Below are 26110 nucleotides of genomic sequence, written 5' to 3' on the forward strand. Positions count from 1 at the left end.
GCCCTTGGCTGAGATCCCCTGGACAGGGCTGCTGGGCTTTCCACTCACGTTCTAGCGCCATCTGCCCACCATCCCTGCCCCCATGTCACTGTCCAGTCCAGCCAGTCCGGGCTTTCTCCAAGGACCGTGTGCCATCAGACCTTGTCCGTTGGTGCTCAGCTCCAAGGTCGACCCACAGGCAAGCCTTCCTTAATAGCCCCGTTTAGAACATTCTTCCCTTCCTTGTGCTCTGCAGGCTGCCTGCTCGTCTGTCTTCTGAGTTCTGACTTCCTCCTGCCTTGTCTGTTAATCCATTGTCAACTGTCTTCCCCAATGGATTCTGAGCTCCTTGCAGAAAGACAGTTTCTCCATGTGGCCTCACCATGTGCAGGGCAGTGGCCTGTGAAGAGTAGATCCTGGCCCAAGTGAAGTCCTGAGCTCCTGGCGGTCAGGGCAGAGCAAGGGCAATTGGAGATGCAGCCGAAGTCACTGGCACCTTCAGCTGGGCCCTAAAGCCTTGACAGGGGACAGCAACAGATGGTTCCAGGCTGCTATGAGGAGCCATCGAGAAGGGTCCATTTGCAATGCATGGAAACAAACTTGGGTGTATGGGGGTTCTTGCCAGCCCCTTGCAGCTGTGCCATATCCAGAAATGTGGGCAATGTCAGTGAGGAGCACTTGGTGGGTTCTCCCAGGGGACGGTGAGCAACACTCTGCATGCTTGTGCCATTTGGTCTAGAAGATGGCAGCCTGGGGACCCCCTGGCACCCTGGGAACCTCTGGATTGGGGGACAAGAATGGGCCATGGATTCCCTCCACCTTGAGAGTCACTCTTAACTCTGGTTTGCCATGCTTGGAAAAATGTGGTACCCTCAAGGGAGGCAAGTTTCCTTCCTAAACTTGTGCTCGGGCACCTACGTCCCCGGGGTTTCTGTTTGTCCTACAACCCTATTCACAAAAGAGCCAGCTAATTAGCCTGCTAATGAGCCAGCAAGGTGGGTGTTCCTGGGTACAGGGTGGGGAAGGGTGGCTTCGTATTTGGCTCTTCCAGTTGGTAGACTTAATTATAATACGGGTTCAAGAATCATGCCAGTAAGAGGGACCTCCACGTTCCAAAGCTTTGCTCTCAACTAAGAGTCTTTGGTACAGAAGCACAGGGGTGTTCGATATTCCAAGACGCAGCGTAGGTGGTTTTGAGAGCTTTCAAGAGCGATGGGTAGGGGATGCTCGGGAGCTTTCAGCCCTTGGAGTCTCAAGTGGCATTAAATGTAGAATAAGAGGTACTCCTTTCCTTGCCGGTCAGAAGGAAACTCAGAGAGGATGCACTGTGGACAGGCCACCACTCGCCAAAGCTCCTGAATTTCACTCTTGTTCTGATGACCTGAGATGGCATTTTCTGAGTGCTTGTCTTGTCATTGCCTCCCCCTGTTGAGCAATTGCCCCCTCTGTAAACTTCTGCTTACATCCCTGCCTGGAACCCTCATCCCCCCACGTGTAGTGGGGTACCTGTAGGCAGAGCCAATGGGAAAACCTCCGGGGCGGCACCTGGCCAGTGGCAGGGCAGGCTGGGCACTTGGCAGCCTTGGATGCAGGCAGGGCTCCTGGCCGCCTGAGACGGCGGGCTCCCAGCTGGAGCTGAGCTGCCGCTCTGTGACGCGCCTGCCCCTCTTGCGCGGGTCCTTGAACCACAGCCTGGGGCTGAGGTTGCAGCCTGCACCTTTTTCCCTCTTTGGATCTGAAAATGCGTTAGGCTTTGCGCTTTGCAGCTTTTCTTAACAGTCTATTACTTGGTCTTGGAATCAAAGTGCTTTGCGCATTCCACAGAACTGTCAGGAAAAAAGCGATTACGGGAAAGCAGCCATGGACAGGTTAGCACAGGTGTATCTTGTGTAAGTAAACCGGCCATATGAACCCCCAAACCTGGACTTTCCAAGTGAAGAATTACGGGAGGGCTTATTTACTTTGCAAGACTGTTTACTGGCTTCTCTGAAGCAGCGGATATTATTCGCTTATGAAACATGAACACTATGGGTCTTCTCCCTAGATAAACTTGGGCTGCCTGCAAGGTTTAAAGACTCCTGGTGGTTGGTTCGGGGGCTCCGGGAAGGCCTCATGAACCGTGGGCCTCCGTTGGGAAGCTCTCTGTTTGAGAGCCGAGAAGGGGTTCGATTTATGAGCTGTTGGTCTGCTTGTTTACACAGAATCGTCACGAGGGTAGTGTCGCCAGTAGGTAAGGCTCACAAGCCCGCCACTGAGAGGGGCTCCCCTCTGCTCCAAATGTCCCCAGCAATTCACTGGTAATTTGCTTTTCCTACGCAGCTTTCCCATTTGCATCATTCACAAGAAAAATGAGCGTACCTCTCCACGCCGCTCAGCTTCCACTTGTGCTTTCGGGACATCAGCAACCCACCACCCCATGCTGCCTGGAAAAGAAAGATGATACAAGAAAAGCTAGTTGTTTTTGTGGCTTCAATGTCTAGGGTTTGGGGTCTTCTCGAACAGAGACTGCCTTGCCAGGTGAAATCACCTCCTTGACCCCGGCCACGTAGGAGGAGGCCCGCCTTCTTCTGGCACTGCACCTCCAGTGGAGGCGGAGGGCTCGCCTTCAGCTCCTCCCACAAGGGCATGGGTGGAAGGGGCTGACTCTGAGGCTCATTTCCTCAGTCTGCCCCAGAGAGGAAAGAGCCTCGCTCCATCCCACCTCCACCCCATTAGTCCCACCCGAAGCTCCTGTTCTCAGGATGAGGAACCCCAGAGTCTTCACAGGTAAGGGTACAGAAGGTGGGCTGGGAGCCCACTCCATGACTTTCAAGTTTCAAGGACAACTCTGGTGAGAAGCTTAAGTAATTCCAGTGGGAGGAAACTTAACAACTCTGATGTGTAATTTTGGACAAGATAAGTTTTCTGTCCAAAAAAACCCCAAATGGGAACAATGCATACCAATTAGCCAAGCAATTAGAACATGTCCCTTAAAAATGTGTATTCAAGTTTGAAGATTGGAATTGGTGTCGTAATCCCCTTGGAAAATAGGATGTCAACACGGAGATTAATTTGAAAATGTTAGCACTCCTTGCTCTGTGTGAGAAAACAGTCCTGGGGTATTTTTAAAGAAAAATAATTAACTCTTAAGGTATAGTTGTATTTTTTTACTCTTTGTTGTAATTTCAATTCTTTAATAACTTTGAAACTATCTAATTTTTAAAGTGTGTAATATTTTCAGATTTTTTCCAGTTTAACTATAGAATGCATAACATGAAACCTAAAAAGAATAAATGGTAAATGTGATATGCTTCAAACAACAGCTAATGCCCTGGGTTAAAAGGTCCCAGCTCTTACTTAAGTAGAAAGCCTGGGGGAGAGATTACAGCAGCTGCTGGCTCAGGACACAGAGATGGTCTTGTGTTTAAAGTTGTCAGGGAATCAGAACCAGAGAACAAGGTGTCTGGTTCTGAGACCCAGGCCACTGATGGCACTTGATTGTTCAACATTTTGGATCCTTAGTGTCTTCATATGTAAATTGTGGGGTTTTCTAGTAGCCTAACGAACATTCACACTATGAATCAGGGTCACACTGTGAATCAGGGAAGGAAAAGAAGTTTGGTGATTGCTATGCAGGATTGCTATGCAGGAATATGCTGAAATAATGATACTTGACCTAGCTCGGGCTGTGCAAGTTTTCTGTTTCTAGGGAGAGGGGAATTAATTTGGCCTGTGACCACATAGGATTTTGCACTAGAATGCAAATCAATGGCTTCCTTCATTCAGAGGGTCTTGCAATGAAAAACACGTCAGCTGAACTAAACACTGTGCTTTGGGATGGTTTGGCACAAGCACCTTATCTCAACACAGATCATCGACAGTCTGCTGATGGTATCTGGTCTTTGAACTGCACTTTGAGTAGTGCTGATTTAATTTCAATGCATCCTTCTAAATATGGACTATTTTTTCATTTGACAATGTTTTGGTGGGCACAGCTCTACTTTTTAATGTGACCAGGTCGGGAATCAAAACATCTCAAATAGAGTTTATCTTCTTAGCTGATCAAGCTCGTTAATTACTGGACATTTGGTCCAGATTTCCTAGCAAGTTGGCAAGCCTGCTTTCCTCTCCAAATACACGAACACCTGCCTTGAGCTTGAGTTTTCTCTGTCTTACCTTGATGAACATTTTAAAGGAAAGCAAGCTCTGCATATGTGTGTATGGTGTGTGTGCGTGTGTCCATATGTATGTGGGCTTTATTCCCCCATGGATGTTTAAAGCTCAGTGAATTGAGAACTAAGCACACAGCTCGGGTTCTGGTAATAGAATTAAGAATATCAACATGATGGGGACAATAAGCCATAATCAGCCTCAGGCTGCTTCCTGAGACTGCTGTGTAGTAGGTGAGGTGTGAGCTACCTCAGATTTGCAATCTTTAAAAGCATAAGTATTGCCATTCTGAAAATAAGCTTACAGAACACAAAAGAAAAAACAAATTTCGTTCAGTGAGGCTCAGATGAAAAAAAGATGCAAAAACACTTTCCTGGCCAGGCCCCAGTGGGGTACTTACATCCACGTGCATCCAGATCTTATATTTTTTGCAAATGTCAGCAACAGCTAAGAGGGGGTCAAACGCTCCATACACGGTGGTCCCAGCAGTGGCACTCACAAGGAAGGGGACGAAGCCCTGCACAAACGAGACCCCCCAAGTAACATAAAACCATGCTTCCAGAGTTCCTCAGGAAACCTCATGGAAACTACGGACATTCTCCCCCTACCACACGTATCTGCATTTCTGGAGCCTTCAGAAGCATCTGGGTTCTCTCTCCAGGGTCTGAATTCTCCAGCCCTTTCTGCTGAACCTGCCAGTTGCCTTATGAAAAGAGACATTCTGGTTCTGGGAAGAGGTTATTTGGCGCCCAAAGGAGAGTTACATATGTTGTCCCACCTTCTGGGTAGATTTTCTGCCCCTCTCCTTTTCTCTTTGATCACTTTCTATTCTTCCCTTTTCATAACAGAAGCTCTGGGCTTAACAAACACACTAGAATGAGTGGGCAAGAGAACAAAGAGAAGCAATTCTGGCTAGTGCATTATCCTATATTTGAAAAATCCTCTGATAATATATTTGAGCCTTCGAGGGGAAGAGTCGCACGTGGCTCAACAATTAGCCCTGGCTTTTATCCATTTAAGCAGTCCTCTGTCTGGCTGTGGTTAAATGAAAATTGAATGAAATTTTCATTCTGTTGAGAACAGGCAGACTTCCACAAATAGGATGGATATAGTTACTCCCTAACGGCTCTCCGGAGAACCCCTCTCGTCTTCAGGTTTTTTGTTGGTTTATAGAAACTGATGGTATAACATCCGTCTTTAGGTGGCAGCAAAGGTTTAATCTTGTGTTTATTTTACTAAGGCATTCTAGAACAAGAACGAGGGAAAACAACCGCCTGCTGCCACTTTCGTAGGGAAAAAAAAAGACATGAAAATAAATAATTATTCCTGAGAGCATAATGATAAGATGCATATGTTATGTTGTTGAATCAGGAGTTGTAAGCTGTATCACCTAAAAGTTAAAGTGATTTCTAAAATCAAGTTCTCTTGCCTTTGAACCATTCAGGTATATAAATGTCTTCCTATAGCATTGTGGAATCTTTGGCAGGTCTTCAGAAGTTGTTACTTCTAAAAAGAGCTATAAATTGTTTCCTGCAAAATGAGGGCCAACTCTATGAGCCAACTCTATGAGCATGTGTCTGGGCAGGAAAATTTGGCCCTTTCAAAGAAATGTGACACAGTAACACACACTGCACTTATGTTCTGATAATTTCCACTGGTTGAAATAATCTTTCAAACATGTGTCTATTTAATGCAAATCCTCAGCACAGAGGGAAAGACAAATGCTTGGAAAACTCTTACAATATCTCTGTATATATTCTTTATTCAGCAACTTAGACCTTTCCAAAGCAGTCTATAACTCAGGGAAATAAATAATGACTAGATGTGACATTCATCTCTTGAAAGGTGCGAGATTGAGAGCTGGATCTTATTTTTTAAATAAATCAAGGTGTGTGTCTCGTCTGGATAAAAATAGAATCATGCTCTTCCAGCTTGTTATGGGCTGGATAAAACTCTCCATACAAACTTACCTTTTGTTTGGCTTCAAGGATCCTTCTTTCAAGATCAGCTGGGATCATTTTCCCCCTAAAAGGAAAAACAAACCATAGGTCAGCTTTGACTGTTTCACTTTGTTGCTTTTCCAAAATTAGCAGCAATGTAAGGGTAAAAGTCCAGCCCTGAACTCTTCTTGGTAATACAGATCAGTTATAACTACTGCTCGGCTATTTCCCCTGCTGAATGCTGCATACCTATAGTTTATAGCACACTGATGCGGCTACTGGACACAACCACAATACTCCTCTTACCTGCCTGAGGCCTGCTTTTGAAGTCATCCACCTAATTCTGCAGGAAGGCATTTGACAATGAGAGGGACAATGCCGAAATACATTTGTATTTCAGATCTTCTCATGGATGAACCTGGACTTGCAATTTCCATGTAAACAAAATGCCAAGAGAAAAAATCCATTCTGCCACCAAGATCTTGATCTTGATCTGAATGAAAATATTAAGGAAAAAAGCTACCTAATTACATTCCAAAGGCTAAGACCAAAGAGTGGACCAAGAACTCCAAGCCCAAACTTCAAACAGTTACAAAGACAAGCATGGGAGAAAGAAGCATTCTTTCATTCCCAAAATGTTTCTTTCCTAAAACAAAAAACTCAGATAGTGCTTTGCTTACCATAAACCCCCTGTTATAATAATCAGAGGAGTTGATTTGTACAACACACTACTAGATATTGCTGGATCTGTGATCTGAGTTAATTATCCCTGCAAAATAGGGATAACAGCAGTACTTCTAAAGTTAGTATGATGATTAGATGAGTTAGTTAATAAATACAAAATGCTTTCAAAAGTGTGCAGTATACAGTCATCAATGTTAACGTTCTACTGTAGAATTTTTATTATGCATTGTGACATTCCCATCCCAAGATTCTGGGAAAAACCAGGCACAGAAGTAGACGCATGGTAGGGGAAGCAGTGAAAGTCTAAACCAAAATAGTTCTCTTGAGATTGCTAAACTGGCTAAACTTTTTAACATCAGAGTCATTGATCGAACTTTTCAAAAGGGGAAGAAGACTGACTCAATGAATGACTGGGGATGTTACTGCCATTTCATGGGCAGGACTACTGGTATTTGAGTCACTGGCTCAACAGAACATTTGTGGCTTTCCCTATGATTCTAGTGTATTTAAAAATATTTATAGAAGGAAATGATATGGTACTTAAAATGATTTAGTACAAAAAAAAAATCAAATAAATATGAAAGTAGGCAGCAATGGAAGAATTGAAGGACAAAAAAGTATAAGACTAATAAAGACCAAACAGCAAAATAACAGAAGAAAGTCCTGTATTAGCAATGGTTACTTCAAATGTAAATGGATTAAATTTTCCAATCAAAAGGCAGAAACTGGCGGAATGAATAAAAAAGCATGACCCAACTATATTCTATTTACTAGGGACCCAGTTGAAATGCAAAAATACAAGTAGTTTGAAAGTGAAAGGATGTTAAAAAAAATATTCCTTGCAAATAGTAACCAGAAGAGAGCTGGGGTGACTATACTAATGTCAGATAAAATAGACTGTAAGATCAAAAACTGCTATAAGGGACAAAGGACAATATATACTGATAAAAGGGTCAATTCAATAAGAAGATATAACAATAATAAATACATATGCACCTAACAGCAGAGTCCCAAAATATATGAAGCAAATATTGAAGGGAAAAATAGGTGGTTCTACATTAAGAATAGGAGACTTCAATACACCACTTTTAATAATGGATAGAGCATCTTGTCAGAAGATCAATGAGGAACTTGAAGACTGGAACACTACTATAAAGCAAATAGACCTAATGGACATATATAGAACCCTTTATCCCAAAGCAGCAGAACACACATTGTTCTCTAGCACACATGGGTCATTCACCAGGACAAATCATATGCTAGGTCACAAAACAAGTCTCAATATACTTAAAAATACTGAAATCATACAGTGTATCTTCTCTGACCACAATGGAATGATACTAGAAATCAATAACAGAAGGAGAGCTAAAGGACTCACAAATATGTGGAAACTAAGCAACACACTCAAATAACCAGTGGGTCAAAGAAGAAATCACAAGGGCAATTAAGCAATATCTTGAGACACATGAAAATGATACAATGTACCAACACTTAGGGGATGCAGTAAAGGCAGTGCTGAGAGGGTGATTTATAGCTCTAAATGCTTACATTAAAAAGGAAGAATGATCTCATGTCAGAGACCTAACCTTATAACTGGAGGATCTAGAAGAAGAAGAGCAAAGCAAGCAGAAGGAAAGAAATTATAAAAATTAGAGTGAAGATAAATGAAAGAAAGAAAAACACATTGAAGGGAATTAGTGGAACCAAAAGTTGTTCTTTGAAAGAATCAATAAAAGTGACAAACCTTTAGCTAGACTGACAAAGAAAATAGAGAGAGGATACAAACAACTAAATTATAAATGAAAGGGGGGATACTACTACCAACTCCACAGAAATGCAAAGTCATATAAGAGGATGCTATGAGCAGTTGTATACCAACAAACTAGATAACCTAGATAAAACAGAGAAATTCCTAGAAACACACAAACTACCTACACTGATGCAAGCAGAAATTGAAGATATTAACAAACCAGTAACAAAGAGATTGAATTAATCATCAAAAAACCTCTCAACAAAGAGAAGCCCAGGACCAGATGACTTCACTGGTGAACTTTACCAAACATTCCAACAAGAATTCATACCAGTCTTGCTCAAACTCTTCCAAAAATTTGTAGAGCAGATAACACTTCCTATCTCATTCAATGAGGCCAGCATCACTCTAATACCAAAACCAGATAAGGATATCATAAGAAAATTATAGACCAATATCCCTCAAGAATATAGATGGAAAATTTTTCAACAAAATACCAGCAAACCAAATCCAACAGTGTATTGAAGGAATTATAGACCGTAATCAAATGGGATTTATCCCAGGTTCAACATAAGAAAATATCTAAAATAATACAACACATTAATTAGAACAAAGGCAAAAAACTACATGATCATCTCGTTTGACACAAAAGTGGCATATGACAAAATCCAGCACCATTTCTTTATTAAAGCACTTAGAAAACTAGGAATAGCAGGAAACGTTCTCAATCTGATAAAGAACATATATAGTCAACATTATACAGCTAACATTATACTCAATGGTGAAAGATTGAAAGCTTTCCCCCTAAGATCAGAAACATGCCTGCTGTCACCAAGTGTTATGCAACATTGTACTGGAAGATTCTAGCCAGAGAATCAAGCAAGAAAAAGAAATAAAAAGCATCCAAATTGTAAGGGAAAAAGTAAAATGTTTATTATTTGCAGATGACAGAAAATTCTGAAAAGTATGCAACAAAACTTCTGGAACTAATAAATTCAGCAAAATGGTAGGTACAAGATCAACATGCAAAAATCAGTGGTGATTCTAGACACTGGTAATGAATAATCTAAAAAGGAGATCAAGAAAAATATTATATTTGCAATAGTAACGGAAAGAATCAAATATCTAGGAATAAATGTAACCAAGGATGTAAAGAATTTGTATGCAGAAAAGTATGAAATCTTGCTGAAAGAAATTAGAAAAGACCTAAATAAATGGAAGGACTTTCTGTGTTCATGGATTGGAAGACTAACTATTGTTTAAGATGTAAATTCTTCCTGAAGCAGTTTAGATTCAACACAATCCCAGTTAAAATTCCAACAGCCTTCTTTGCAGAAGTGAAAAAGCCAATCATCACATTTACATGGAAGTGTAAGGGGCCCTGAATAGCCAAACCATTTTGAAAAAGAAGAATGAAGTTGAGGACTCAAACTTCCCATTTTGAAACTTTTTACAAAGGTACAGTAATCAAAATGACATAGTACTTGTACAAGGACAGATATATAAGCCAGTGAAATCAAATGGAAAGTTTAAAAATAAACATTCACATCTATGAGGCTGATTGATTTTTGACAATGTTGCCAAGTCCATTCAATGGGAAAGAACAGTCTCAAAAAAATGGTGCTGGGAAAACTGGATATTCACCTGCAGAAGAATAAAAATAGCCCCTTACCTCATACCATATAAAAAATAAACTCAAAATAGACAAAGACCTAAATATAAAAACTAAAACTATAAAACTCCTAGAAGAAAACACTGTTAGGTCCTTGTGTTAGGAAAGGGTTTCTTGAACTTTACACCAAAAGCACAAGCAACAAAAGAAAAAAAATAGATGGGATTTAACCAAAATTAAAAATTTTTATGCATCAAAGTATATTATAAAGAAAGTGAAAAGACAATCTACTCAGTGGGAGAAAATATTTGGAAATCACATATGTGATAAGGGTTTAATATCCAGGATATTTAAAGAACTCTGACAGCTCATCAACAAAAGACAAACAACTCAAATAAAACATGGGCAGAGAACTTAAATAGACATTTCTCCAAAGAAGATATACAAGTGGAAGATGAGCACATGAAAAAAATGACAAATGCTCAATATCATTAAGCATGAGGGAAACGTGAATCCAAACCACAAAGAGATGCCATTTCACATCCACTAAAATGACTACTATTTAAAAAATAACAAAAAACAAAAAACAAGTGTTGGTGAGGATTTAGAGAATTAGGAGCACTCATACATTGTTGATGGGAATGTAAAGTGGTGTAGCCACAGTAGAAAACAGTTTGGTGGGTCCTCAAAAAGTGATACATAGAATTACCATATGAGCTAATAATTGATTTCTAGGTATATAACTTGAAAGCAGGGAATCAAACAGATATTTGCACACTGGTTTTCATAATGGCATTATTCACAACTGTCAAACAGTGGAAGCAACACAAATGTCCATCAGCAGAAGAAGGGTAAACAAAATGTGGCATATACATACACTGGAGTATTTTTCAGCTGTAAAAAGGAATGAAGCTTTGAAACATGCTACAACTTGGACGAACTCTGAATACATCATGATAAATGAAATAAGCCAGACACAAAAGGACAAATATTGTAAGATCTTGCTTACAAGAAATAGTATGTGCAAATTCATAGAGTCCAAAGTTAAAATACACATTGTGGGCAGGGATGGGGTAGGGAATGGGCAGTTAATGCTTAACGGGTACAGAGTTTCTGTTTGGGGTGATGGAAACATCACCATATTCCGTGGTGATGGGAGAACAATATTGTGGATGTAATACTTGAAAGTGGTTGAAAGGGGAAATCTGAGGTTGTAAACATGTGTAACCAGAAAACAGATTTTAAAAACCCATAGAACTTTGCAACACAGAGTGAACCCTAAAGTAATCTATAGACTATCATTAATAAAATAATTGTAATAATATTGTTTCATCAGTTGTAACAAAGATACCACATTAATGCAAAATGTTAATAGTAGGGGAAACTGTATGAGTGTGGTGGTGGCTTATGGGAACTCTACGTTCTGCATTATGTTTCTGTAAATTAACAACTGCTCTAATAAATTTTTTTAAAAATTAGTGACATGAGAAGACTACATATAAAAATATGAGAAACACCCTAAGCCATCCAAAGAGGAAAATACATAGCCTTAAATGCTTTTGAAATTAAATAAGAAAGAATAAAAATAAGTTAGTTCATTCAGGAAGGTAGGAAAGTAATAATCTAGGCAGAAAGGATGAAATAATTTTTTAATTAATTGAAAACAATAAAGTGGGCTTAATAAGTTCAAGAGCTGGTACACTGAAAAGATGAATGTATATACAAATTTATGATTAATCCAATCAAAACAGAAAAAAACAGCATTTTAAATGAGAGGGGAGGTTATAGATAAAGGTATTTTAATATCATAAAATGATTTTATTCAGAGCTTTATGGTAGTCTTGAAAATTTTGAGGAAATAGATAATTTCTTCTCCCCTAGGAAATTCAAGAATATATTAAAAGGTTGAAAAGAACTAACAACCATGAAATAATGTGGGGAAATGCCAGGCCCCCAAATGCCAGGCCCAGATGTTTTAGTAGTGAATTTTAATCAGTCTACTATTAGCAGACAACACTCTTTAAATTCTTATTGGGAAGACAAGGAAAGCTGCTGAATTCATTTTCTGAAACTAGATAACTCTGAAAGCAAAATCTGTCAGCTATGGATACGCTGTCAAAATGTAGTTTACAAAAATCCAAATATAATTATTAGAAAATATAATGCAGAAGGAAATTAAAGAATATCACATAGTGAAGTAGCATTTATTGCAATAAAGCCAAGGAAAGAACTGTTAGGAAATCTTTTTACACAAGTCATCTTATTAATTGGTCAAAGTAATACATTGTAATGTCATTGCAATAGATGTGTAAAAGGCAATTTACAAAAGTTGACAACACTTCCCAAGAAAAGGGAGGAGGAGAAGGGAAAGAGGAGGAAGGGAAAGGAGGAGAAGACATTCTAATAGGGGAGTGGGAACCTGGGGAAATAATTATAAAGTGCAACTGGATGAAAAACAGTCAGAATATAAATTTTTTTTTTAAAGTACAAGAAAACAAAACTAAATGGGCCGATTTTCCTCCACCAGATAGTAGAGCATTGTAAAATTATAGTTACTAAAAAACTTGGTAATGGAACCAAATAGGCAAATCATTAGAAGAAAAATGAAAGACTAGAAACAGGTCCAAGATGAATTTAGTATGTTTAGAACAATAACTAAAGTAATTTTTTTTAATCTTAAATGGTTTTGGGATAATATTTGTGTCCCCCCAAAGTTACATTCCTCCAAACCACCATAGAAGCAAAATACATTTCAGTTAAGTCAACTATCTAAATAATAATGTAAAGATTTTAGTGAAAAAAAACCCCACAAATGAATATTAATATTACTAAGAATGGACAAGACTTTCTAAGGAAACAATAAGTGAATTAAAATGGGAAAATTGATAGTTTGGACTACAGAAAAATGAAGTTAAAAAGCAAATTATATATATTGGGAAAACATCTGGAACATTTGTATCATAAGAAGGTTTTGTTTTCCTTTTCTTTTTGGACTCTAAATGATAAACATATAAAGATCAACAGGTAATTACAAAAACTGTAAATGAAAATATCAGTGATACAAATGTTTCCATCCATCAAATTGACATAGGGCACTCAAGATTCTAATTCAGGATTAGTGAGGACATGGTAAGCATCCCATACACTGTGTGGGGAGAATAATTTGACTGGGTCTTTTCTGGAAGGCAACATACCAGCAAATTTCATAGCTCTTAGAACAGGCACAGTCTTGGGCTCAGAAATTCTGCTTCTAGGAATTTATCCTGAGAAAATTACAGAAGGATGCATGCAAATATTTAACCACAATGATGTTTATATTAGCAGCTTTTTCAAAAAGTGGAAATTCAAAGCAACTTTGATGTTTAACAACAGGAGACTTACTAAATAATATGAATTCTAAGCAATGGATTATTATGTAGTGATTGCAAATTATATTGAAACTGTCTAATGACATTGAAGTTGTTCATAGCATTTTGTTAAGTAAAAAACAAATTTCTAATCATATATAGCTTCAAAGCATCCACTACATATTAATTAAACACCAGAAAAGTAGACATTTTACAGGGGAAAACCTGGCAAATAGCACCATAACTAAGTAGTCCACATTAACATAGAGAACCTTCATTGAGGACGAAATGATTAGATGCACTTGAGAAAGACAAACCATCACCTCTCTGGAATTCCTGCCAAAGGATGCATCACCTGAATCTAGTCAAGAGGAAATATCAGACAAACCAAACTGAGAACTCCCGTGCTAAACACAATGTCTGTACTCTTCAAAGACGTCAATGTTGTGAAAGACAAAGAAAGACTGAAGAAATGTTGCACATTAAAGGAAACTGAAGAGACAGGGCAACTAAATGCAATGCATGATCCTGGCCTGGATAAAATTAGCTGTAAAGGACATTACTGGAACAATTGAAACTGAAGAAAAATCTGATTGTAGATTAACTGAAAGTATTATGTCAATGTTAAATTTCCTGATTTTGGTATTTATACTGATTATATAAGTGAATATCCTTGTTCGTAGAAAATACATCCTGAAGCTTTAAGGGGTGAAGGGGCATTTGGGTGTAGGGTATATGGGAATCCTTGTGGATAGTCTCCCCATTTTTCCTTGTTTGAAATTATTTTAAAATAAAATCTAAAAAGTTGGATGGTTGATATCTAAGAAGCATCCTAAATCTAAGGGTTTCTGATTTGAAATCATCAGCAGCTTGTCAACAGACATTAAAATGAGAACTTTGTCCCGCCCCACCTCCCCCACCCTCCCCAAGCCTTCCCCCTGCTCTTCCATCAACATTTATCATTTGACCATTGAACATTTAAAACCCCTTTATTTCCTATTATATTAATTTCAATAGTTTTTTAGAGTGCCTCAGAGAAAGACCCTACTCAACTTTGACCAAAAGAATAAGGTGCTTAACAAGGGAAATGAAACCTCTGCCATTGAACACCCTTCTATTTCTCATGTAATTCACATTTTTTCTCGAGCAGGTCTAGCATGGTTAAACCTGCCTTAAGTCCCACCCCTTAAAACCAAAAACCATCCTGGGCTCAACACTCCCTTGGGCTTCAGCCGCATCTCTTTCCCTTCACAGTTGAGCATCCTGGAAAAGTTGTCTGTACTTTCTCTCTCTTTCCTCTTCTCCCCTTACCTTTAACCCACAGTAGAATACCTTCTCCTCTCACCCCTCCATTGAAACTGCTCTTGCCAAACTCACCAGCCTCTTCCAATGGGCCTTTTCTGGACCTCATTTTACCCACTGGCTGCCTCTGATACCATTGGCCACTGCTTCTTGAGACACACTCTTCCCTTGGTCATTCATGACCCATCTCCTGGTTTTCCTTCCACTCCTTTTCAGTCTCCTCCATGGGCCCTTCTTACCCTGCCTGTCCCTGAAATGTGGATGTCCCTCGGAGTTCTTTCCTAGACTCACTTCTACAAGGATTCAATTGTAACATGCTCTAAGCTCCAGACTCATATTTCCAACTGCCACCTTGACACTGTCCATTGATTGTCTCATAAGCTCTTTAAACTCAACATGTCCAAATCTTTTCAGCTTCCTTTCTAATCGGTTTCTTGGCCAGGGCTATCTCGGAGGAAAGCATCACATTGACTTGGCTGGCAAGCCAGAAACCTGGCACTATCCTAGACTCCTCTCTTAACCTGCACACCAGTCACCCAGTGATTCCTGTGAACCCCTGTGCTCCATCTCCACTGCTTTACTTCCCGTCAGCCCACTCCTCATCATCTCCCATTCACAAGACTGCAATGGCCGTGAGACTTCCAATCTTCAGCCCATACTTTGCCTGCACTTAAAATGATCTTTCCAACATAAAAATAGGGCGTTGCTCTCCCACTTCAGAGATTCCCTTCAGGGATGTCCCACTGTCTTCAGCATAAAGTCCAAACCGCTTAGTATGGCTCATAAGGCACATCCTCTTCACTTCCCCCGGAACTCGGCTCAGATCTTTGAACACACCAGGTTCCCTCTCACTTCCACGGCTTATAATGTGCCATGACCTCTGCCTTGAACATTCTCTCCCTTCCTTCTCACCTGGCTAACTCCTCCGTCCCTCCTCGGGAGGTAGGATCAGATGTGCATCAACAGCCACCTGTACTTCCCCACCACAGCACTTGTCTCCAAGAATCAACAGAAATCTGCCTTCCACACTAGGCTAAGCTCTAGGGCCTGTGCCTGAGTCCATCCTGTTTACCTCTGTGCTCCCACCCAAGGCCACTGCCTGCAGCTAAGAGAAGAAGCTCACAGCGCTCCTGCTTCCCTCCTATGTGCACTTTGTATTCCTCCAGATTACCATCCAAATAATAGAAATTTCTCTCCTTCTTTAACCGTTGGGAAACACCTTTTTGGTCTAATCTCATTCTGAAATATCAATCAGTTTTCTTTCACAAATATTTACTTACCTCTATATATTAACTCAGACTTCTCTGTTCTTTAGCTCACCGATGCATCATTCATTTGAATTCCACTAATCTAAATTTTTGCAAATATTAGACACAATGATGCTTGAATAAAAATCCATTCACCTCATCACTGCTAATATTTAATTTTTTGCAAACAAGTGAAGAGAACTCAAGCTAGAACTTATGAAATCCAGGATTCAGTTAACACATTTTTCTATTTTGAATTTCATGATTGATTTTGCCTAATAGAATACTCTTCAGTTATGATGTAAACCACGGTGTACTGAGGGTTCCCACTACTTTATCTTGTTCAGCTTAATATAGTATAAAAAAAGGTTTCTTGACTTTTAATTTTGAGAGAACCTATTCCAAACAAATGAAGATTTACAATACATTTCTCTTCTTCATTTTAACTGAGACCCAAATTTCCCTTTGAGCAGGTCACCAAAGAAAGCCCCTGAGATTGCTAATTAAGGAGGAGTCACCTCGCAGGACCTTCCTTCACATGTGGTTTTGGACTAGAAAGGTGCAGATGGAGCTCTTTCCTTAGGACACTTTCCTTCCATTGTGAGCCTTCTAAGAGGCCCACTGTCTGCAGGGCAAGATAAAACTCACCACCCCGGCCCCAGGTGGGCTAATGCGTGTAGAACGAAAGAGTAACTCCAGGAAATGAAGGCCTTCGAGAGCAGTGCAGGGCCATGTTTTGGGGGGCCTGGACGAACCCCACAAAGCACATTAGGAGAAACAAATGTGTCGGTCCACCGCTCACCAGGCTTAAAGGATTTTCTGAACCCCACAATCTACTGTCACAAGGGTGCAATAATGAAAACACCGTGGCTGCCAAGAGGATTTTGACAGATTCCGACCGGCAAGGTGGCTACAAACTACTCTCCAAGTAGATCCCCGTGGCTGTGACCCCAAACATTTTGATTCCACTTATATCCACAAAGGCCGGGCTCTCATTCCTGAACCCAGGCTCCACAGATGACCTGTATTATCATCATAGAACTAGAGCCTACATACGTGCAGCGCCTGGCCAGCTTTGACATGTTTCAACAAGCTCTTGTCTGATCCTGCTAGGAGAATAACTTTCTGAGCCCCTTTGGAGGCAATCTGGGCTTCTTTAAATCACATTCTTTAAGAAAGTTCAAATAATTTAAGTTGGGAATTATACTAAGAAATAACCGTGAACGGAGCAGCACTGGAGGCATAAAGATATCCTTTGGGGGCTGGCAAGGGCATCTATAATAGCAATGCCAGAAATAGGGAAATGTACACTAGGGGACTCGTATTTTGCTCTGTGCTAGGTATTGTTCTTAGCAGCTTATATTTGTTAGCACATTTAATCTTCATACCAACCCTAGGCGGCAGGTGCCACTCCCTGTGCTTGCTTTAGATAAATTTGACCCGAGCTGAAGCCTCAGCTGAGCTCTGAATCCAGAGCTCCCAAGACCACGTACTGTCTGACTTAGGCACACAATCGGCGTTGCATAGGTAAGGGTGTTTATCGGCATCTGTCATAATGTGGGAAAACATGCTATCTTATCTAGTTAGATAAAGAAACATGACCACGAACATGTAAAAGGAACAAACTCCTGGGCTCCGAAAGGAGATCCAAAGGTTTCGACACCACTTCTGACACTCGTGAGGAACCTCGGGTGGTGGGATGGTGACTTCTCCCTATTTTTTCCAGTTTTAAAAGTAGGCACGTATTGTTTTTTTAAAAGAAAAGCAATGTACTTTATTTCCTTAAAGCCTTCATGGTGTTGTCTGCTCCCACCCACATTCCTCCTAGAAATCCCCCATAGGAATATGCAAATTCATAGAGCCAGAAACAGACTGAAGGTTCAGCCAAGGGGTGGGGAAGGGGACGTTCTGTTGAATAGGCACAGGGTTTCTGCTGGAGGTGATGAAAACTTGAGGTAATGGAGGTTGGTGATGGTAGTACAATATTATGAATAGAATTCATTTAAAAAATCTAGTTGTAAAAGTCATGTGTGTTCATTGCTAGCGAACGAGGGAAACTGGGTAATACCCAAAGAAAGTGGCAGTCCCCTGTAATGTCACCCCAAGAGGTGAACGTGGTTATTGAGCCCCTTGGTTTTAAAGCTTTCGAGACCCCACGTGTCCAGCCTCATCGCCTCGGCCGCCTCCCTGCCCCACCACCTCCGGTCAGGCCCAGCACCCCGAGCCCCCAAGAGGCTCCTGCCTCTTTCTGTGGCTTTGCTCACGGTACTCCGTCACCTGTGATGGCCCCAGCCTTTCCCTCCACCCCTCCCTCACTTTAAAAGTCCGACTCGAGCCCTGCCTGCTGTAGGAAGCCTTCCAGGGCTCACCAATCTCCGGCAGGCGATTCAGCTCCAGAATGTCTCCTGTGGACGTTACTGTGCCCCCATCTAGACCACCCACGGTCAGGGACCTGGGGAGGTGCTTTAGGCTTCCAGAGCCTGGGGCCAATCGGTGGGTGTTTGTCTAATTCAGGCATACGGGCAATACATGGGTCATTGCACCGCAGCCTTTTAACACAGTGAAAGTTCTTACTCGATTCTTTTGAAGACCGAATCTAAGTTTGTATATGCCCCAGCGTATTGGCCAGTGATAATTTAAATGGATACCCTGAAAATGTTTTTAAACCTCGTTCCCAGCCTCCTTGTTTCCGGAGCAGCTGTGAAGTTCAGGAGCTGGTTGAGAAAGAGGTTTTCCTCAAGGGAGCAGAGTTGCTGGGGCATCATTTAGTCCTCGCTCACTAAATTGTCCCCCTTTTCCATAATCACCCCATCAAGTTTACACCCTCCTTAGTACCTGGAGGGAGGGTACCTCCATAAATCAGGGATCAGATTGCCTGGTGTGGCTCTAGTGCCCAGGTGATGTGTGGCCCTCTGCATCCTCTTGATGCAGAAGACTTTGATTGATAAGAAAGGTTAATCAGCCAAAGGCTGTGAGCCTCGAGTTGGCCCTGGGGACCCCAGACACGGCCAGTACGTGCTCAGAGAGAGCAGCTCATAGCAGCAGCGAGGATGGGGCAGGCTTGCCGCCTTTTTTCTGACCTACAAATATTCAAGTTGAATTTTCCAATTTCTAACCCACCAGGGTTGCATATCGAGGCTCACCTCTCATCACATTTGATCAGAATCACGCTGTCCGTTCCGATCCCCAAGGCTGCAGCTCCCTTCTTGAGAGAAAAATGACTCTGTAAAAAAGAGATTTTTTTGATGAGCTGCGTATACAGTCCAGGTGCACTCCCTGGCCTGTTTTCTCTTTGATATTTTTCTCCTTCTATTTCTAATCTGACCCGCCAAAGCTGGGGATGCTGAGAGAAGATGGCATCTTTCACTTGGGCTTTTTAGGGGAGGATTACAAGACACTGGAAGTTCTAAGTGGGCCCAATATCCCAATACACAATTACTCCAAGACATTTGCACATACATGGCACAAGAACTCATTAGCTGCCTCCAGCAGCCGTGGCCTGTGGCTCCCAGAACTATGTTTTGCTACCAGGAGATTAGACTCAGTTTCTCCAAAGTGCCGTGAAATTGTGTGCACTCAACGAAGAGGGGAAGTTGGCCCTAAATCCAGCGCGCTTCATCGCAGAGTGGCTGGCTGGGGCTATTATGCAGGTGACCGATAGAGAGACCTCTCACCAGGCTGCGGAAAGCTCTGGAAAGAAGCACAGGTTATTCACTGTGGCAGAATGACTTGTTTGTGCGAGGCGAGCAGGCCACGCTGACAAGCCACCAGCGGGAGAGGCCACATCTTTGTGCTTTCAGTTATTGATTCAGGGTAGGATTTGGCATCTCAATGGCTGTAATCAGAGCAATTTGGAGCGCTAAGAAAGGCTAACCTAAGCCCAGCTGTACTGCATCTGCCCATCAGCCTCTTACTATTAACTACACATCATTAAGCTGTCCAAAAGCAGAGCTGCTCCCTCCATTTGCATCTCCAAAGGCTTGCTGACTGGAATTTTAAGCTGTGGTTCCAGAGAGTGCACACTGCCTTCCAAGGCCCACTTTGGACTCGTCTGAACTCTTAAACATGCAGCATAGGAACTACTGACACATATTTTGGGCGGGGGTGAATCTAATGAGCAAAAAGAGAGCACATTTATCACGGCAGCAAATAATGGAAGCCAGGCAACGAGGTACCACTGAAGAGACACGTGCCAAAGGCCCGGTGTGGATGGAGGTAGTGAGAGAGGGCCATTAGCCTCACTTTACAACATCAGAGAACCAAGCGGACCGTCATTGCCAGATGCCTGGGAATGAGGGCAGAAAGCTTAATTGGCTTAGGGTTTGTAAAGATGCATGACTCCTCCCCCTCCCGCCAAGTGCCCCTCTTGTTCCCATTTACTGGCTTCCTTCGGATGTAGCAGAGCACTGGGCCACCTGGAAGAGAGGGCGCTCAGAGGAACAGGGCACTGTGTCTCTCGCTGCCGGGGGTGCACAGAATGGGGAGCCAGCTGCCCCCACTCCAGCAAGCACAAGATATGCAAATGATGCCCCTCAGTGAATGGGCCCCTCCCTGCTACGCTGCAAAATGGCAAATTGGGGATAAGTGAGAGATCTGGCATGGCTAGCCAACAAGAGCGAGTCTTCTTGTCTGGTCTTTAATGAGAAAGAATCAGGATTCTCAAATGAAGAGCAATTACCCAGGATAATTGATTACTGTGCCAAAAGCCACACATTTGCAGAAGAACACATGCCCCAATGGAAAGCTTAAAGACGGGGAACAAAGGTGATTTGAGGCAGGAAAAAGAAAATTAGGTACCAAGCACTGAGTCTGATGACATTTTTCAAGAGAGGGAGCGGAGAAATAGCTAAATGCTATCGCCAAATAGCAAGAGACCCATGGAGAGGAAGGAACTTGAGAGGGGGAAAAAAAGACACAAATCGAAGTGAGGAGGAAATAGTGAAGACAGCTTAAATAGCCCGTCTCCCTGCATTTGGAGATGACACATGGCAAGTCGTTTTTCATCCTGGCACCCGGTTTAGTGGAGCCACTTGTTGATGAGTGGCATTCAAGGAACTGCCCCCAAAGGCTGAGGAGCTGGAAACCAGGTGTAGGGACAATTCGGGGATACCCGGGCACATGGGGAGGGATTAGGGTCACAAGACCTGGTGGCCTTCATTTCTGAAGGGCTGTCCGCAGGTGGGGTGGGGGTGGGACCGCTTTGCTCTGGGCAGCTTCTGAAGGCAAAACTATGCACATAAGTTGAAAGCTACAAAGATTCAGATTTGTCCTGAAATAATGGGGTTCCATTACCAGTTGTCCATCAACAGAATGGCCAGGAAATGAGCTAATGAGCACCCCTCTGCCTCCCTCACTCTATAAGGGAAAAATAAAAATAGATACCTGATAGAATCCAATGCTTATTTATAACCCAATCATATTTCTATCTAAGGGTAATTGATACTACAACTCATAAGATTTTCAATCTATTCTAAATGAAAAATTCAAGGTTGGAAGATTAATTTCATTAAAAAAATGATCATAGTCAATCTAGACATAGGCTACATGGTTTGGTTTATGTAAAATATATGCAAGGATGAGATTTTATAGTTACAAAGCAATTGTAATTTTTTTAAAATAAAAAAGCAGGATTTATGCGATTTGGTGGGATGAGACGATGAGGCTGGGAAGGGGGATGAGCTCTGCCTGCTGAGGCTGCAGCATCCAGTCCCGGGCTCTTCAGTGGGAACCCTAAGTCTTAGCTCCCTTTAGGGATGGTAGGAAAGTAGGGGGATGGCAGAAAACTCGGAAACACACCATTTCAGTCTCTTGCCATGTTGGGTTCTCTTCCTCTTAGAATTGAGGCAAGCAGTTTGGAAAGTGGCATTCTTTTAATTAATTCTTCCAAGTCTTTGTTAGTCACATCCAGATATTTAGCTGAGATGGAGACTCAGCTGCCTGGTAGACCCGGGAAGTCAGGGAGAGGCCCGGGCTGGGTTCACGGACACGAAGATCACAAGGCCGCCTCCCCCTCATCTCCTACCTCCTGACCCCTCCACTCCCCTCGCCCACTCTCCCTGCTGGTACCCACCCTCCTGGACTTCCTTGAGATTGCTAACTTGTCCGGGCCCCTGGGCCTCTGTACTTGTGATTCCATTTTCCCAGAAAACTCTTTCCTCAGATACTAGGTGGCTCCCTCCCTTATTTGATTCAGGTGTTTGCTCACTGATCACATCCTTGGAGAGACTTTTATAACCACCCTATAAAATAGACCACTCCCTCCTCACTCTTCTGCTACCACCTGATAATACAGCATACACTTATTGGTTCACTCTCCCCTACTAGAATAGCAGCTGTATGAGAGCATGGACTTTGTCAAATAGTATATAGTTAATAAATATTTGTTGAATTTGCTGCCCACTATTTATTGCCATAAATCTTTGACCCCAAATCTCAGTGTTGATGTGTGGCACTGGTGTTGGTGCCAGGTGATTTGGGGCTAAATGGATCCCACTCCCTCTAGTCTAAGACCCATTCTAAAAGCAAATCTAGAGGTCTCCTTGCACTCACCCTAGAGGCTCTAGAAAGAGCTCTTCCCAAATAGGAAACAACTGTATGCCCTTCTAACCAGGCAAACTGCTTAGGGGAAGATAGAAGTAATCCAGACATTTCTAAGAAAGAAAGAGGAAGGACACACTAGGCTGGAAGGCTCTATCTTCTATCTCTCATGTCTATCAATTATCCTTGGACTGCATCCTTTGTACCAATACTTCTCTTTGTGGGTGAAATGAATGGGATGTAGGAACACTGAAGAGAGATGGAGATCATTCTATTTCAGGGATCTCCAACTACTAGATCTTGAAGACCAACTTATGAATGAGCTGGTATCTGCTTCTTTGACCCTTCCCGATGGTTTAGATCACCCACCCCCCTAGTTTTCCCCTTGACCTCCTCCTTCCCCACATCCCTCCCTCATACTTACTGATCTGCCTCCTAAAAATCCTAATATATGAGGAAAAAGTTAGACCAGCTCTCTTAGACTATCAGTCCTTATCCTTGCTTCTGTTTATCAAGTGATTTAAAAAAGAAAATTCTGCTTTCTAAAGCATCTGATTTACCAAGAAGCTCGTACCCTGTGAAAATGCTGCCTTGATTTCTAATCATTATGATTTGGAGGGAAGGCTGTATCCTTCAAAACTCTGTGCTGTGGCTCCACACACAAGGTACCTCTGTGAAGCTACAGCATTATCATCCCCGCCCAATTCTAGCTAGTAGTTTAGCTCACCCCACTGTGAGCTTGTGCCCTAATTATGTGTTACCAGACTTAGATTTTACATGAAGAGGTACAAGGATTACATTTGGTGACAAACACAAACATTGGTACAAAGCATGCATTCGGTCACAGTGACCACTCTGATGGAAAGCAATTATGCTTATGATTTTAGGGTCTTGAGAAGAGTGAAATGAAAATGTGTAATGGGAAGAGATCATCTGAGACAAAACGACCTGGGTTTGATGCCTGGCTCTATTTAGAAAAGTTACTTTCTAGTTTCACCTGCTGTTTGCTCAGGTGTGTTGAAAAAATTCCTCTTTCGGCAGAGTTGGTGTGAGAAGTATAGATAATGTATGTGAAGTGCTGACAGCTTGCCAGAAACTCAATAGGTGCTGATAGAGTATGGCCCTTCATATTCTCCCATCCACCCACCTCCTGTGATACCATCCTTACGTCTTCCCAGTTCCCTTGGGTGGAAATTTAAAATCTTCAAACAAAATTAATGTCAATTCAATTTATGTCTTAAAATATATGCCAAATAAACTATGCAGAGAAATCTCAAAATTATACATGCAGCAATAGAGAATCTTAACTCTTCTAAACCTACAGATCTGTGAATATTGCTCTGGTAATTTGGTGGAGATAAACATATATTTTATGGAAACAATCTGCTTTTAGACTGTAGTGTTCACTTACCAGAAGCAAACTAAAGTAGACATGTCCCCTGACTCCCAGCTATGTACGCTACCTCCACTTTGCGTCTTGGGCCCATTCAGATTTTTCTCAATGAGGGACACTGGGGAGAGTCAAAGGGGTGGCTGATAATTATAGAAAAGTTAGCTGCCATTTGTGGAGAGTTTACCAAGTGCCAGGCACTGTGCTATATGAGCTGGGAATCATAATCCTCATTTTACACACAAGAAAAATGAAGTAGCTAATTTGAAGTCTCTCCCTGGAAGTGGTACAGCAGGGTCTGTTACAGTTTCTAATAACTCAAAAACTTGTGGGCTTGATCACTAACCTGAAGAAAAATCAGTTCATCTAGTCCTTCCTGACCTGGCATTTGGAGTGGGATTGACTTGAGGGTAAATCACATGGCATGGAATGTGACCTCAGAGTATTTGGAAGACTGGCAGATCCATTCTTCTTCCTTGCCCTGCCCAGTACAATGCATGCCCCATGAGAGTAGGCACTGGTCAATTCTGTTCACCGCTGCCTCCCTAGTGCCTGGGACAATGCCGGGCACACAGCAGCAGCTTTGAACGAATGAAGGAAGGAATAAAGAAAACTTCTCACAGTCAGCGGAGTTGTGCTTCACTGCCTCATTCCTTTGTCTCCTATTGCAATGCAAATATCCTAAGAGAAGTAACACTTCAGTTTTACCAATGACTTCCACCCCAGCAAAGCTTTCAGGTTCTCTCCTGAGAGTAGGTTTTGATGAGACTGGGTAGAGGACAAAATTATATGGGGGTGATGAGGGCCTCAAAATGAAAAGGACAGAGGATTGCAGAAGGGAGGCAGAGGGTGCTGAAGGCGAACTGAATTTGTGGTGCAACTGCACTTACTGTCAGTTCTAATGAGCTAAGCTTCTGTCTAACGGGAAGCCCTCTATTACGTGGGAGCTGTCTTTCTCCATGCTGCTCGGGTCACTGTTTATGTTGTTAGCATAACGGAGATTAATTTTTGGAATTGAAGCTCTGTCAAATAGTGTTGTTACCTGAAAGCTCTTCTCCTAAAGCAATTGTGACAGTGACCTCCCCAGGGAAGGGGCTGAGACTAGGACATGGAGAACCTCCTGACTGGCATCAGGGAGATGGGACCATGGACTTGGACTGGTGTGTAGAGGGGAAGTGAACAAGTTAAGGTGATGTGCCGAGGGCACCTCAGTGTCTGCTACGACACTGACTGAGCGACATTTTGTCTGTTCTATTGAAGTGATTTCTGGGAGAGCTTGGGTCACACTAGGAAATGAGAGGAACTTGAATGAAGCTCATGGCTTGGGATTTCGAAGGATTCAGAGCTTGAGATGTGACTTATTGATCTGAGAGCTTAGCCTCACTCTAAACCTACTCTCAGGAAAGGACCTAAAACTCATCAGATTAATTTTGGCCAAGATTTTCTAGCTCTGAAGGTTTGGAGAAGGCAGCGAGACACTGGCAGAGGATTGGGTGTTGAACCACCAGATCTTTAAGACCCCTTCCCTGAATAGGTGGAAGGTGATGAGATTCCAGCAAAGCACGGGTGCTGGACCAGACATTCTTTAAGACCCTTCCAATTGTGAGAGTCTGATTCTATGCTTCTTTGGCATAAGATAACTTTGGAACGCCATGCGCATAGCTTAAATGCCATCTCTAGTTTCCACTCACTGATTTATTTACTTCTTCTAATGCTATTCAGAGAAATACCATTTAAGTTAGTCTTATTTAAGTTTTATAAGGAAAGAGCTCATTTGAACAAACAGGAATCTTTAATAGCTTGCCCTCCTTAACAGCTTAGTAATGCTTTAGCCTGTTCTAGGTGGCCAAAAAGGAGATGGCATGTAACAGAAAGAGAGTGAGGGGTCATTTGTAAAACAAAAGGTGGCCTTCCCTTATTGAATCTGTGAAGTTTCTGGTTGGTTGCCAGAAGACTAGTGGAGTCTCTTCATGTCATTTCCATTTCTTTGGCTCCAAATATACCAAGTTGAAAACTCAGGAGGGACTGAGGAAACAATGGTAATAACCTGGCCTGGTTCAATGGCTCAGGAATAACCAGCATGGAAAATGAGGAATCAGCATGCTCTCAGAAGAACTTAGAGGAGCCAGCTAGAGAGCAGCGTTTCAGGTCATCCAACCTGGGAGGTGAAAGA

General features: G+C 42.0%; 1 protein-coding gene across 2 annotated transcripts in view; it reads right to left on the minus strand.

Moving 5' to 3' along the window:
• Nucleotides 1-26110, minus strand: part of GAD2 (glutamate decarboxylase 2) — a 64455-nt gene that overhangs the window by 22216 nt on the left and 16129 nt on the right. For both annotated transcript variants that reach the window (XM_004470781.4, XM_058297803.2), the window contains exons 8-11: nt 19154-19233; nt 6099-6153; nt 4529-4645; nt 2338-2402 (exon numbers count right to left, since the gene is read on the minus strand). In XM_004470781.4, the coding sequence (XP_004470838.1) occupies nt 2338-2402; nt 4529-4645; nt 6099-6153; nt 19154-19233 (317 nt within the window). The remainder of the gene's footprint in view (nt 1-2337; nt 2403-4528; nt 4646-6098; nt 6154-19153; nt 19234-26110) is intronic.

This window comes from Dasypus novemcinctus, chromosome 5 (genome assembly GCF_030445035.2).
Source record: "Dasypus novemcinctus isolate mDasNov1 chromosome 5, mDasNov1.1.hap2, whole genome shotgun sequence".
Lineage (NCBI taxonomy): Eukaryota > Metazoa > Chordata > Mammalia > Cingulata > Dasypodidae > Dasypus > Dasypus novemcinctus.